At 42.0% G+C, this 14452-nt stretch overlaps 1 protein-coding gene across 7 annotated transcripts in view; it reads left to right on the top strand.

Moving 5' to 3' along the window:
• The window catches only part of LOC126340665 (organic cation transporter protein-like), a 115079-nt gene that overhangs the window by 54582 nt on the left and 46045 nt on the right, over window positions 1-14452 (top strand). For all 7 annotated transcript variants that reach the window (XM_050001707.1, XM_050001709.1, XM_050001708.1 and 4 more), the window contains one exon: window positions 11925-12085. In XM_050001707.1, coding sequence (XP_049857664.1) covers window positions 11943-12085 — 143 coding nt within the window. In that variant the 5' untranslated portion in view covers window positions 11925-11942. The remainder of the gene's footprint in view (window positions 1-11924; window positions 12086-14452) is intronic.

Below are 14452 nucleotides of genomic sequence, written 5' to 3'. Positions count from 1 at the left end.
ATCACACACATCCATGCCCGAGGCAGGATTCGAACCTGCGACCGTAGCAGAAGCGCGGTTCCGGATTGAAGCGCCTAGAACCGCTCGAACATAGCGGCCGGCTTGTGATACATGAATTGCATCACTACCACAGTGAATTTTCCCAGATAGATAAAAATGTGCAGTTATTAAATAACCTTATAAAAAAGGTGTCTTGACGGACTTAAACAATTATCGTCCAATTTTTACTGACATGTTTTTCAAAATGTTCTAAAAAGGAATGTACTAAACATCAGTTGCACACTTAAGCTGAAATAATTTATTTAGCGTATCGCAATTTGGATTCCAGAAAGGTTGCTCTGCTGAGAAAGCTATTTATACGTTCACTCATCAACTAGTGCAAGCCTTAAATAATGATATATCACTATCTGGTATTTGTCTGATCCCTCCAACGTGTTTAATTGTGTATACTTTTCACACATCTAATTTGAATTGTACGTGGCCAACAGAACGCAAAAGGTTGTGTCTGTGCGTCTCCGATGCGGTAAACATGGTTTGATACACGTTTTCAGAATACACAGACATCCTTCTCGTGTGCACAGGCATTGAATAGGTCTCGCAGCAAGGTAGACGTAAAGTGACAACAGGTAACCGTCTCATGTAGTACACGTCATCTTGTCCACCTTATTGCATATCAGGACAAAAAACTCTGAGGCTTTTTGTTTCTCTCAGTAGACGTGGACGCGTTACACATCCAAACAAAAACCGTCGTAGAACGGATATGGCCCCTTTCCCGAACATGGAGTCTTACGCAAAATATTATGTACTCACTCCCCCTCTACAAGTCCTAAAAGTTTGTAACGGGAATTCCCGAACACTCCGTGTAAGTCTTCCATTCGCATTCCACACGGTCTTGAGAGTATCAACACACACAACGAAGGGAATGAACGCTAGCATTTGTTACAGTTTCCCTTGCGCGGTTAAGATGCGTTGAAAGATGCGCCTTTTATCTTCCATAAATCATATATGGTGTAGGCCGTTGGCAGGAACACAGCGACCAGTCAAAATTTCTGTCCACACGTGACGTGGCGCCTGTTCAAACCGCCCATCATCACCGACTGACTCCTGAGCAGTAATGCAGCGAACTGCGAAGGACGCCTATACTATGTCCTCATCCCTTAAGCCTAGTTTACGCGACGACATTGGGTTGCGCCACTGGTTGCGTGGAATGAGTTGCACGTCATCCCTTAAGCGTAGTTGACATGACGACATTGGGTTGCGCCACTGGTTGCGTGGAATGAGTTACACGCAAGTGGTTTTATATTTGACTATAGACAGGTGAAACCAGTATGTACACTCCTGGAAATTGAAATAAAAACACCGTGAATTCATTGTCCCAGGAAGGGGAAACTTTATTGACACATTCCTGGGGTCAGATACATCACATGATCACACTGACAGAACCACAGGCACATAGACACAGGCAACAGAGCATGCACAATGTCGGCACTAGTACAGTGTATATCCACCTTTCGCAGCAATGCAGGCTGCTATTCTCCCATGGAGACGATCGTAGAGATGCTGGATGTAGTCCTGTGGAACGGCTTGCCATGCCATTTCCACCTGGCGCCTCAGTTGGATCAGCGTTCGTGCTGGACGTGCAGACCGCGTGAGACGACGCTTCATCCAGTCCCAAACATGCTCAATGGCGGACAGATCCGGAGATCTTGCTGGCCAGGGTAGTTGACTTACACCTTCTAGAGCACGTTGGGTAGCACGGGATACATGCGGACGTGCATTGTCTTGTTGGAACAGCAAGTTCCCTTGCCGGTCTAGGAATGGTAGAACGATGGGTTCGATGACGGTTTGGATGTACCGTGCACTATTCAGTGTCCCCTCGACGATCACCAGAGGTGTACGGCCAGTGTAGGAGATCGCTCCCCACACCATGATGCCGGGTGTTGGCCCTGTGTGCCTCGGTCGTATGCAGTCCTGATTGTGGCGCTCACCTGCACGGCGCCAAACACGCATACGACCATCATTGGCACCAAGGCAGAAGCGACTCTCATCGCTGAAGACGACACGTCTCCATTCGTCCCTCCATTCACGCCTGTCGCGACACCACTGGAGGCGGGCTGCACGATGTTGGGGCGTGAGCGGAAGACGGCCTAACGGTGTGCGGGACCGTAGCCCAGCTTCATGGAGACGGTTGCGAATGGTCCTCGCCGATACCCCAGGAGCAACAGTGTCCCTAATTTGCTGGGAAGTGGCGGTGCGGTCCCCTACGGCACTGCGTAGGATCCTACGGTCTTGGCGTGCATCCGTGCGTCGCTGCGGTCCGGTTCCAGGTCGACGGGCACGCGCACCTTCCGCCGACCACTGGCGACAACATCGATGTACTGTGGAGACCTCACGCATGCGTGTGATCATTGCTTGTACAGCCCTCTCGCAGTGTCCGGAGCAAGTATGGTGGGTCTGACACACCGGTGTCAATGTGTTCTTTTTTTCCATTTCCAGGAGTGTACTTTAGTTTCGTCGTTTTGTGGATTCCTGAGTCGTGTCGGAAATGAAAGTTTTGGCAGCTGCACGTCGCACGAGTTGAGATGGAGCGCTCAAGCTTGTTGCTTGGAATCGCTGCATAAGGAAAAAATGAGAAACGTGGTTCGATTCATGATTGGATGAAGAAAAGACGTCAGCTCGGTTGCTCAGCATCCTTGCTGAAATAATTTGTAATGGAAGACCCAAGAAGTTCTTTTAACTGTCTTAGAATGTCACTAGAACTATTTATGTTTCTTCTAAACAGAGTTAATTATGCGATAAGGAAGCTTGAAGCACTGCCGCCAGAACTGAAATTACACATCACATTGCATGCATTGCAATCGAGAGCATTCGGCATGCTATAAGATGCGACTTTAGTTGGTGATGATGCTTTTTCATTAACACAAATAATTATTAACAGTGATAGTTACTAACATTAACAGCAGTAATTATTCAAAGCTGGCCGCACGAAGAAGAGAATGGTTTGCAAACTATTCTCTTGAAGATAGACCTGTACAGTGGAAACATTTCAAAATTCAAACGTATGTGAATGGGGAGCACTGCTGCGACGTTTTAAATAGATGAATATTGAATATTGATGGGTAGTTAAACAAATAATGTATCACAGACTGGCAACGCAGAGAAACGCGTTTTTTAAGAAGAAAATATAAATCTTGATGCTCAAAACTCTTCTGTGACGGTATTTGCCTGGAGTGTAACCTTGTATGGAAGTGAAACATGGGCGATAAACGGCGTAGACAAGAGGAGGCTAGAGCCTTTCGAAATGTGGTGCTGCAGAAGAGTGCTAGGTTTGGATGGGTGGATCGCCTAACTAATGAGGTGGTACCCAATAGAATTGCGGAGAAAAGAAATTTGTGGCACTACTTGACTAGGACAGATCGGTTGGTGGGACACATTTTGAGACACCAAGGGGTCACAAATTTTGTATTGGTGCGAAGTGTGGGGGGTAAAAATTCTAGAGAGATGTCAGTATAGAATAGCATGGAAAGCTCCATCAAACTAGTCTTCGGACTGAAGACCACAACAAAAAAAGCGATGTCAGGGGCAATAACGCTCTAAATCTGTACCTTCGTTATGCATCAATGAACCCTTATTCCTGGGCAACTGTTGATAACATGCGAAACAAATATTCCCGGGGAATTTCCAGGATGCAGGGCACAAAGGAAATGCATATAGCACAATCGTCAAGCACTTGGCAGGTCATCTAAACGAGATTTCCAGTTATTATTAAATGCAATTATTTTTATGAAATATATTACTCATGTATTAAATAGTTGTTCCCATATTTCCTTTCTACCTTCTATTATCGTCTGTGATTGTATTGTATAAAATGTATTAAATTGTTGTTTCCATTTTCCTTTTCTGCCTTCTACTATCTTCTGTAATTGAATTTTATTATTTAGTTGGTACGCCACAAGTTGGATATACTTCATAATTGTTGTTCGTACTGAGTATCATAAAACTAGGCGGCCGCTATAACCGAGTGGTTCTAGGTGCTTCAGTCCGGAACCGCACTTCTGCTACAATCGCATGCCTCGGGCATGGATGCGTGTGATGTCCTTAGGTTAGTTAGGTTTTGCGTAGTTGCAAGTCTAGGGGACTGATGACCTCAGATGTTAAGCCCCATAGTGCTTAGAGCCATTTGGACCATTGTTTCTTCATAAAGCTAAACAACTAGCAACCCACATGAGACACTGCAAGTCGTGCTGTACTCTGTCCCAGAACAACATTGAGCTTCGTTTAGACAAATAAAAAACTCAGTTAGTACAGAGGATACTCTGAGTATAGAGTTTTACCAAGACAAGCGCAGGACCTTTCTACGGTGAATTCTAAACTCTACTGACCAAACTGTTGAGGAGTATTCATCAAGTTTTAGTTGTCAGCTTAAAAATAAAACAGCAGTGACCATGAGTCTGCTTGGTGTTAGACTCTTGCTACATATCCACCCTTCAAGGCGACACACGTTTTTCTCATTGATGGATGTGTTGGGTTGGGTTGTTTGCGGAAGGAGACCAGACAGCGAGGTCATGGGTCTCATCGGACTAGGGAAGGACGGGGAAGGAATTTGGCCGTGCCCTTTCAAAGGAATCATTCCGGCATTTGCCTGGAGCTATTTAGGGAAATCACGGAAAACCTAAATCAGGATGGACGGACGCGGGATTGCACCGTCGTCCTCCCGAATGCGAGTCCAGTGCCTAACCCATCGATGGATGACTAGGCTGAAACCTTGGTTGTAGAACTATGAATGTTGGCGGTCCGCATCGAGAATCCCCTCTTGGACATGTTGGAAATGCAAGATACAGATTAAGATAAACCGAAGAAAGAAGGAAGTAACGAAGAGTAGCAGAAATGAGAATAGCGAGAAACTTAACATGAAAATTGGTAATCACGAAGTAGTCGTAATTAATTAATACTGCTACCTTGAACCAAATAACCCATGACAGACACTACAATTATGATATAAAAAGCACATTACTGCATGCAAAGAGGGGAACATAGGCCTTAACTTGAGGAAGAAATTTCTGAGAATGTACGTTTGGAGCACAGAATAGTATGGTAGTGAATCATGGACTGTGGATAAATCAGAAAGGAAGACAATAGAAGAATTTGAGTTGTGCGGCTACAGAAGAACGTTGAAAATTAGGTGGACTGATAAGGCAAACAATGTAGAGGTTATCCGCAGAATCAGCAACAAAAGGAACTTAGGGAAAAAATGACAAGAAGAAGGGACAGGATGATATGTAAAGACACAGCTGCAAGGTGCAATCGATACGTTCACTGTGCGGTAACAATGACGACGTTAACGATGACAGTGCCACTAAAGCAGAGTTAGTAAAGACGGTTTTCGGAAATTCCTTTACCAAAGAAGATGAAGTAAACACTCCAGAATTCCAGTCGAGAATAGCTGTCAACATGAACTTAAAAGTATATATCCTCGGTATAGCGATGCAGCTTAAATCACTTTGCAGCTTAAATCACTTAATAAAGGCATCCGGTCCAGATTGTATACAACTCAGGTCCCTTTCAGAGTGTGATGATAAAATAGCTCCGTGCTTAACAATCATAGACAACCCCTCGCTCGTCGAAATATCCGTACCTAAAAAGACTGGAAAGTTGCACAAGTCACAACAATACCGAAGAAAGGAAATACGGGTCACCCTCTAAATTACAGACCCACCATCGTCGATTTTAAGCAGGATAATATTGCTAGCTCTCTACTTTCACGAAGCATTGAGTGCGAATAACAGGAATGTCAAATTGATTCCATATTTTTATATTTTCAGAAGAGTTTTGATATTGTAGCTCACAAGCGACTTCAAATGAAATTGTGTGCCTCTGGACGGTCGTCTAAGTTTAGCGATTGGATTCGTGATTTCCTGTCAGAACGTTCACAGTTATATTAATTTACGGAAAGTAATAGAGTAACACAGAATTAATAGCAGGCATACCCCAAGGAAGTGTAATACGCCATTTACTGTCCCTGCTCTACACGAATTACATAGGTGACAATCTGAGCAGCCCTCTTAGATTATTCCAGATGATAATGTCATTTACCATTCTTCAGACCATTAAAACCAATTGGAAAATGGTTCAGATAAGATATCTGTATGCTGTGTGTTACGACTAGACAAAACTATTTTCGTCTGGCCATAACTGTGGGTTCTTTGATTGCTCTATGAGAAGGCCAATCAAACTAGAAGACATGAAATATTAGTTCTCATTATTACATAAATGAATAAAAGATTCATTTAACTTTAACACTGCCACAGGACACTAGATAAATTGCAACTATCGTTGGCTAGCAAAACATCAGTTGATTTACTTATAAATCTGTTCTCTTGATGTACAATGTTCAAAATTTACTAAAGTAAAAGTTCATTGGAAAGCTTAACTCGTTGGTCCTACACCATGATGCTGACTCCTTCGTATGAGGTCACGAGCTGAGTAGACCTCTCACACGCTCGACAGTCCACACTATACTGACCTCGGCGTGAGGACGTTGCTATGCTGATAGGGAGACATGGTCTTAAGAAGACTTGGTTGTTGCGGATTCGGGTGAGCTCTCGTTTATGTCTGTGGTATCAATTCGCATTGCTGCCTTTGGTGTGGCACCGCTATCTCTGGAAGAGACCACAGTGCGAAAAGTGGCAATTGACTCTAAATAATGAAAAGTGTAAAGTCATCCACATGAGTAATAAAAAAAGCTCTAAATCTCAGTTATATGATACATCACACAAACCTAAAGACTGTAAATCCAATTAAATACTTAGGGGTTATGATTACGAATAACTTAAATTGGATCTATCACGCATATAATGTTTTGGGGAAAGCAAACCAAAGCGATTTATTGGCACGACACCTAGAAAATGCAACAGGTCTACTAAAGAGATTATTACAATACGCTACTTCGCCATCTTATGGAGTATTGCTGTGTGGCTTGAGATCCGCATCAGATAGGATTGACAAAGGACATCAAAAAATTTTAAACGGGCGTAGCTTGTTATGTATTATCGCAAAATAGGGGAGATAATGCCACGGATATGATAGGCGAATTGGTGTGGCTGTCATTAAAACAAAAGCGTTCTTTGTTGGGTCAGGATCTTCTCATTAAATTTCAACTTCCTCCCCATTGTGAAAATATTTTGTTGGTGCCAACCTGTATAGTGAGAAATGATGATCATAATAAAATAAGAGAAATCAGAGATCGCACGGAAAGGTTTAAGTGTTCGTCTTTCCCGCGCACTGTTCGAGTGTGGAATGGTAGGGAAATAGCTTGAAGGTGGTTCGATGAATCCTCCGCCAGGCACTTATATGTGAGCTGTAGAATAATCACCTAGATGCAGATATGTATGGAGCCATCAGAAAGGAACTACCATGGTAATAAAGTAAGCTGTAGAGAGCGTGAGAGATTGGACTCATACGAGAAATAAATAATGATGTAGGGTGTAATTGCTACTGTGAGATGTAAGATATAGGCGCAGGAGAGGAATTCGAGGCGCCCCACATCAAACCAGAACGCCCCGCCATTCTATTTTGACTCCAGTAGCGGGATCCTCCAGTATCGTGACGCAGTAATGTTAGTGCGTAACAGAACTGCAGACATGCACCTCCAAAAAACCAAACTGAAACGACTTTGTTTTTGGAGATAATTAAAAATCCGATTATCCCAGCATATTTATTAAATTTGTGAATAATGGTGGGATTTTATTGTAATATTTCCTTGTCTTCGTATTGATCAACTAGGGTCATGTAACACTGATGTTCTCCTTTGTTGTTGTTCTCCTCCCCATGCGGTCCTTTCCACTCTTCTGCCTTCAAAGCCCTCTGAATTATTTGATTCTTAAAAAGAGTTCGTTCTGTTATTTCCGATATCTTGATGTTTTGTCCTCGTTCTTTTCTTATTTGTGCAATTCATACTGTGCTTTGTTAATTGTCAGACATTCTATGTTATTGGGCAAACGATCAAAAAATTTTTTATTGCAGCATATTTAAATCCTTTCAGAACCAGTGACAGCTTTAACAATGGATAATAAAGGTCGCTTTTTCCTCTAATGTTGAAGATATGAACATCTCTGTTCTTCTCAAGTTGTGATGGATTATTTATGAAGAATTTCATTAGCGAATTTATGTATTGTGATGGCACAGTTAAAATGCCTAGCTCCTCATAGAGGTACCTACCTGATAGTGGGTGAACACGCATTGTTCTTACTGATCACTTTCTTAAAGGATCAGAAGTACAACCTGGAGGTTTGTCCCGACAGCTGTGTTGCAAAAGAAACAACTTCCCTTATAACAGGATGTGTGGCTGAGATCCATATAAAAAAAATGATTTTTTTCAGGGCATAATCAATTGCTAGAGCTCCTTTCTCTATCTGAGAATAACACGGTTGCACTGACTTTAAAGTTTTAGAGGCATATGCAATAGGATGTGATGATCTATCTACATATTTATGGGTAAGGATGGTACCAAGGCCAAACTGAGATGCATTTGTGGCTAATACAAGGTGCTGCCCTGGCTGAAAAGTGACCAAACCAGGGGCCGACTGCAGCGTAGATTTCAATAACTTCAATACCTAGTCATACGCTGGGGACCATTCGAAAGGGACATCTTTATGTAATAATGCATGGAGTGGTTCTGCCTCAGTAGCAGTGTCTGGAATGAATTTATGGTAGCATGCAATTTTGCATAATTCTGCTTTTACTTGAGCTCATAAAGTTACTGAAATTCTACTGCACAACTCAGTCCCTAAGGAAATAAAGAGGAAACTTCAGCACAATGAGCACCTAATTGTAGATGTCACTGTCAGGTAATGCAGAAAGTTTAAAAGTGTCCAAACCAAACAGATTTTCAGTGTAAGTATTGTCCACAACTAGGGATATTAATGAACCAACCACAGCCTTATAAGTCACAGGAATCTGTTTTTTGTTATAACTCACCAGCCTTTGTGACACTGTAGCCAGAGGGGGAGAACCCAAATCCACATAAGTTTTAGAATTATATTAAAAACAAAGATTCCAAGACTTACCAAGCGGGAAAACGCCGGCAGACAGGCACAAGAACAAAACACACAAACACACACACAGAATTACTAGCTTTCGCAACCGATGGTTGCTTCTTCAGGAAGGAGAGGGAAAGACGAAAGGATGTGGGTTTTAAGGGAGAGGGTAAGGAGTCATTCCAATCCCGGGAGCGGAAAGACTCCCCTTAGGGGGAAAAAAAGGAAAAGGTGTACACTCGCGCACACACATATCCATCCGCACATACACAGACACAAGCAGACATATTTAGCTGGTGCACTTGCCACATCAAAGCCAAATGGTGGTATTGATAAAGCCAGACGGAGTATTGATAACTAGAAGGTGTTTAGATTCCTCGTCTAGCGGCAGCTGTAAATGGACATCTGCAAAGTCAGTCACCAGTCACTCAAAAACAATGGCCCCCAATAATTTTGCAAACAGCTCATCAGAGTGCGCTAAAAGAAAGGTATCAGTGATTCTGCATTAAGTGATTTTTAAAAATCACCACAGAGGTGTAATTTAGCTATAGGTTTTTTTCTATTTCCACTGGTAATGATTATTCACTGAAAGAAATAGGTTGAATGATATTGAAGGATTGAAGATGATCTAATTCTGCTTTACTTGATACGGTAAGTTTACCAGTAGTGGGTGGGCCGAGAAGAAAAATCGGGGGCTGGCAGACCGTTTCATCGTAATATGACCCTGAAATTCTGCTGCACGGCCCAGTTCCTGAGAAAATGGAGAGGAAAATGTGGCACCGTGAGCATTTAACTGTTGGTGGAACTTGATCAGAAACCAAACGTACTTTGTCATTGATGGAGAATCCAGAAAGTTTAAAAGTGTCCAAACCAAACAGATTTTCAGTGCAAGCATGTTCCACAATTAGGAATGTTACTGAACCAACCACCTCCTTGTAAGTCACAGGAATCTGTTGTTTGTTATAACTCACCAGCCTTTGTAACACTAGAACGAGAAGGGGAGAATCCAAATCCACATAAATTTGAGAATTCACCAATGCATCTGCTGCACCCATGCCCCCTTGCATTCTCAGTAGTTTTTAAACACACACACTTCAATGTATAACTTCCAAGGAGACACATCACTGCTGACACACTGCTCACATCCTTCTTCATGTCATGCTCACTGAGTCTTGGAAGAGAGTTACAGACAGAAGTAATGTGCCCCTTTCTATAGCACCTATTACATGTTGCTGAGCATTTCCATTCCTGTTGTGTGAAATAGTATGAGCATGAAGACAATGAAGTACAATGCTGTTGCTGTTGTGATGCGATCTCTTGTTGTCACAAATGATGATTACCTATATGACACAGAGATGTCTGATAGACAGCTGCAATAGCTTCTCTGTTCCCTTGTGAACTGACTGAAGGCCGGGAGGGGTAAGGGGAAGTGATTTCTGAAACTTTGGACCAGGCTTCTAACTGACTATCTGCAGTCCACAAAACATCAAATGACTGAGCTATGTTTAATACTTCTGTAAGCATAGGATATTCACACTGTAGAGCTCACTCTCAAATTTCGTTATCTGGAGCAAGATGTATGATTGCATTTTGAACCATCTGATCTGCATAGGATTCCTTATGAATATTTGTCACAAAATTACAGTGATAACTAAGTCCATGCAGTTGTACTGCCCGTGCCCTGTATGATTGTTTTGGCAACAGCAAAACTTGACACTAGCAGCAGTTATATGAGTATGTTTACAGTGTTAGGTAGAAAGTAACTCGCATACCTGATCAATAGAAAGACTTGAAAATTCTTATAAGGCTGTGAGCTGACACAACAACTGAGACACTCAAGGTGAGGTTCACAACAGAAAAAGAGCCTTGCACAAGTTTCATCCCAGTCTCCTGCTACATTGTCATGTGCAGGGAACTGCGGTGGATATGTTGTTAGTGGGGCTGCACGTTGTAACACTTTAGCCATTAAACTGAAAATAGCAACTGTCAGTGGCTGCTGTTGCTCAAGAAGATATTTAAGCACTGCCTCCATAGAAATTAAACTGAAAGAAGCCTCCATAGAAATTAAACTGAAAGAACCAATGATTGAAGTGGAGCATGCGGAATCAAATATGGTACTCAATGCGGAAACAAATATGATACTCGTTGCCGAAGTGTTCTAACCCAAGAACACTATAACTTGATTACATGAAAAAGCATAAACACATGAGAGACAAAATACATACAACAGTTAACGTGTAAGTGGCAGGTGGAGTGTTGCACTCTGGCCTGTATAGTCGTTAGTTTTAACAGGAGGCACATCTGTAAGGCTGCTTACACAACTGTTGCCATACTAGCAGACCAGGTGGTATCTAGTGACAAAGTCAGGCATAAACTTCATAACCATCACATGTGAACTACGAAGTGGCACACACACAAGTTTGGTAGTTACAGTAGTAACCCAGGATACCTGCAATGTGTGTTACTGCAAGACAGTTAGAACTAAATTTTGTGTTACATTATTATTAGTGACATGTTTATGTGATTAGTGCAAAGTGATATGTTCTTGAACAGACCTTGAGGAGACAAAGTGGGTTCTAAGTAAAAAAAATATAGGGTGATATTTAAAAAAGATGTAACAAATAGTTATAAGAAAGGCAATCATGCCAGTTGATGTCCATCTGATAGATAAACAATATTTACTTCATACTTCTCTTATTTTGCTTCAAGACAACAAATTAATTAGGATGCTCAAAGTAAATGAGACACTGTGCATAAAAAAGCATTAATGTTCATGTATGTCAATTCAAATGTTGCATATTACAAACAACAATCTGGAGTGTCCTGGAAACACAGTGATACGACTGAATATCAAATGAGTTATAATTATTTACACTTTTTTTATTTCAGAATTAATATACTGAAAAAATGGCTTATGATGATATTTTGAAGTACTTGGGAGAGTCTGGACGTTACCAAAAGCGTATTTATATCTTCCTCAGTTTGCCTGTGATATTTTGTGCTACACACGAAGTGGCAAATGTTTTCCTACAAGCTAAAACAAAACATAGGTGAGTACTCTCATACTTATTTACCTATCATTGTGTACAAATGTTAACTCCTTGAAGTCTTATTTTCCTGCCTTCACTACTTTTTGAGAGAAGAGAAATATTGGTAATGATGAAGTACACTACTAGCCATTAAAATTGCTAAACCAAGAAGAAATGCAGATGAGAAACAGGTATTCATTGGACAAATATATTATACTAGAACTGACATGTGATTACATTTTCATGCAATTTGGGTGCATAGATCCTGAGAAATCAGTACCCAGAACAACCACCTCTGGCTGTAATAACGGCCTTGATACACCTGGGCATTGAGTCAAACAGAGCTTGGATGGTGTGTACAGGTACAGCTGACCATGCAGCTTCAACATGATACCACAGTTCATCATGAGTAGTGACTGGTGTATTGTGATGAGCCAGTTGCTCGGCCACCATTGACCGAACGTTTTCAATTGGTGAGGGACCTGGAGAATGTGCTGGCCAGGGCATCAGTCGAATATTTTCTGTATCCAGAAAGGCCCATACAGGACCTGCAACATGCGGTCATGCATTATCCTGCTGAAGTGTAGGGTTTTGCAGGGATCGAATGAAGGGTAGAGCCACAGGTCGTAACACATCTGAAATGTAATGTCCACTGTTCAAAGTGCTGTCAATGCGAACAAGAGGTGACCGAGACGTGTAACCAATGGCACCCCATACCATCACTCTGGGTGATACGACAGTATGGCGATGACGAATACACGCTTCCAATGTGCGTTCACCGCGTTGTCGCCAAAAACGGATGCAACCATCATGAAACTGTAAACAGAATCTGGATTCATCCGAAAACATGACGTTTTGTCATTCTTGCACCCAGGTTCGTCGTTGAGTACACCATCGCAGGTACTCCTATCTGTGAATCAGTGTCAAGGATAACCACAGCCATGGTCACCGAGCTGATAGTCCATGCTGCTGCAAATGTCGTCAAACTGTTCATGCAGATGGTTGTTGTCTTGCAAACATCCCCATCTGTTGCTCAGGGATCGAGACGTGGCTGTACGTTCTGTTATAGCCATGCAGATAAGATGCCTGTCATCTCAAGTGCTAGTGATATGAGGCCATTGGGATATTCTGCTAACAGTCATTGGATCTCGATCAACACGAGCAGCAGTGTCACGATACAATAAACTGCAATCATGATAGGCTACAATCCAACCTTTATCAAAGTCGGAAAACTTGATGGTACACATTTCTCCTCCTTACACAAGGCATCACAACAACGTTTCACCAGGCAGTGCCGGTCAGCTGCTGTTTGTGTATGAGAAATCGGTCAGCACGTTGTAGGTGTAGCCACCGGTGCCAACCTTGTGTGAATACTCTGAAAAGCTAATCATTTGCATATCACAACATCTTCTTCCTGTTGGTTAAATTTCACATCTGTAGCATGTCATATTCGTGGTGTAGCAATTTTAGTGGCCAGTAGTGTATATACTGTGAAGCTGCTGGTGAAATACCAAGTTTGTGATGAGATGTAAGCAGAACATTCTAGGGCTAACACCATACTTCACACTTCTGTGTTCGGAAAATAGTTTCCATATGCATTGCTTTTTCCTACAAATGATTTATAACTCATTGGTGAATGGCAATGCGCAGAATAAACTTGTTTCTTCCATGCTGAATCACCTACTGCAGTCATCTTGTATGCTGCAAACATAGCTAAACTAACGTGCTTTCTTAATTCCAGGCAGTGGCCTTACCAATTAAAGTTGTGATCTATCCATAGTCTCAATATCTTAACTCTTTCCACTTCTTGTATTTCAGTGTTTGATAAGTCAGTTGTTATAGCACATGTAATTATATGAGATTTACTGAACTGTATTTACTGAGTTTTGTCAAAATTCTATAATAATCCATTTTCCACGATTTAGCTATCAGTTTTTCCAAGTACTGTGTTTAAATAGCTGTATTTTCACTAAGGAGACTTTCTGTACTTTTTATTCCTGTACGTGTATCATAAAGAAGGTCAAAATGTATGTATTATGATACTATGCCTTGAACCTGCTATGCTGTCATAGTATGAGGAGAGATGATACTCCTAAGTGGCACGCCCTACATCTACATCCGTACTCCGCAAGCCACCTGACGGTGTGTGGCGGAGGGTACCCTGAGTACCTCTATCGGTTCTCCCTTCTATTCCAGTCTCGTATTGTACGTGGAAAGAAGGATTGTCGGTATGCTTCTGTGTGGGCTCTAATCTCTCTGATTTTATCCTCATGGTCTCTTCGCGAGATATACGTAGGAGGGAGCAATATACTGCTTGACTCTTCGGTGAAGGTATGTTCTCGAAACTTTAACAAAAGCCCGTACCGAGCTACTGAGCGTCTCTCCTGC

The sequence above is a fragment of the Schistocerca gregaria genome, chromosome 1 (assembly GCF_023897955.1).
Source record: "Schistocerca gregaria isolate iqSchGreg1 chromosome 1, iqSchGreg1.2, whole genome shotgun sequence".
Lineage (NCBI taxonomy): Eukaryota > Metazoa > Arthropoda > Insecta > Orthoptera > Acrididae > Schistocerca > Schistocerca gregaria.
This window is presented reverse-complemented; position numbering and strand designations above follow the sequence as displayed.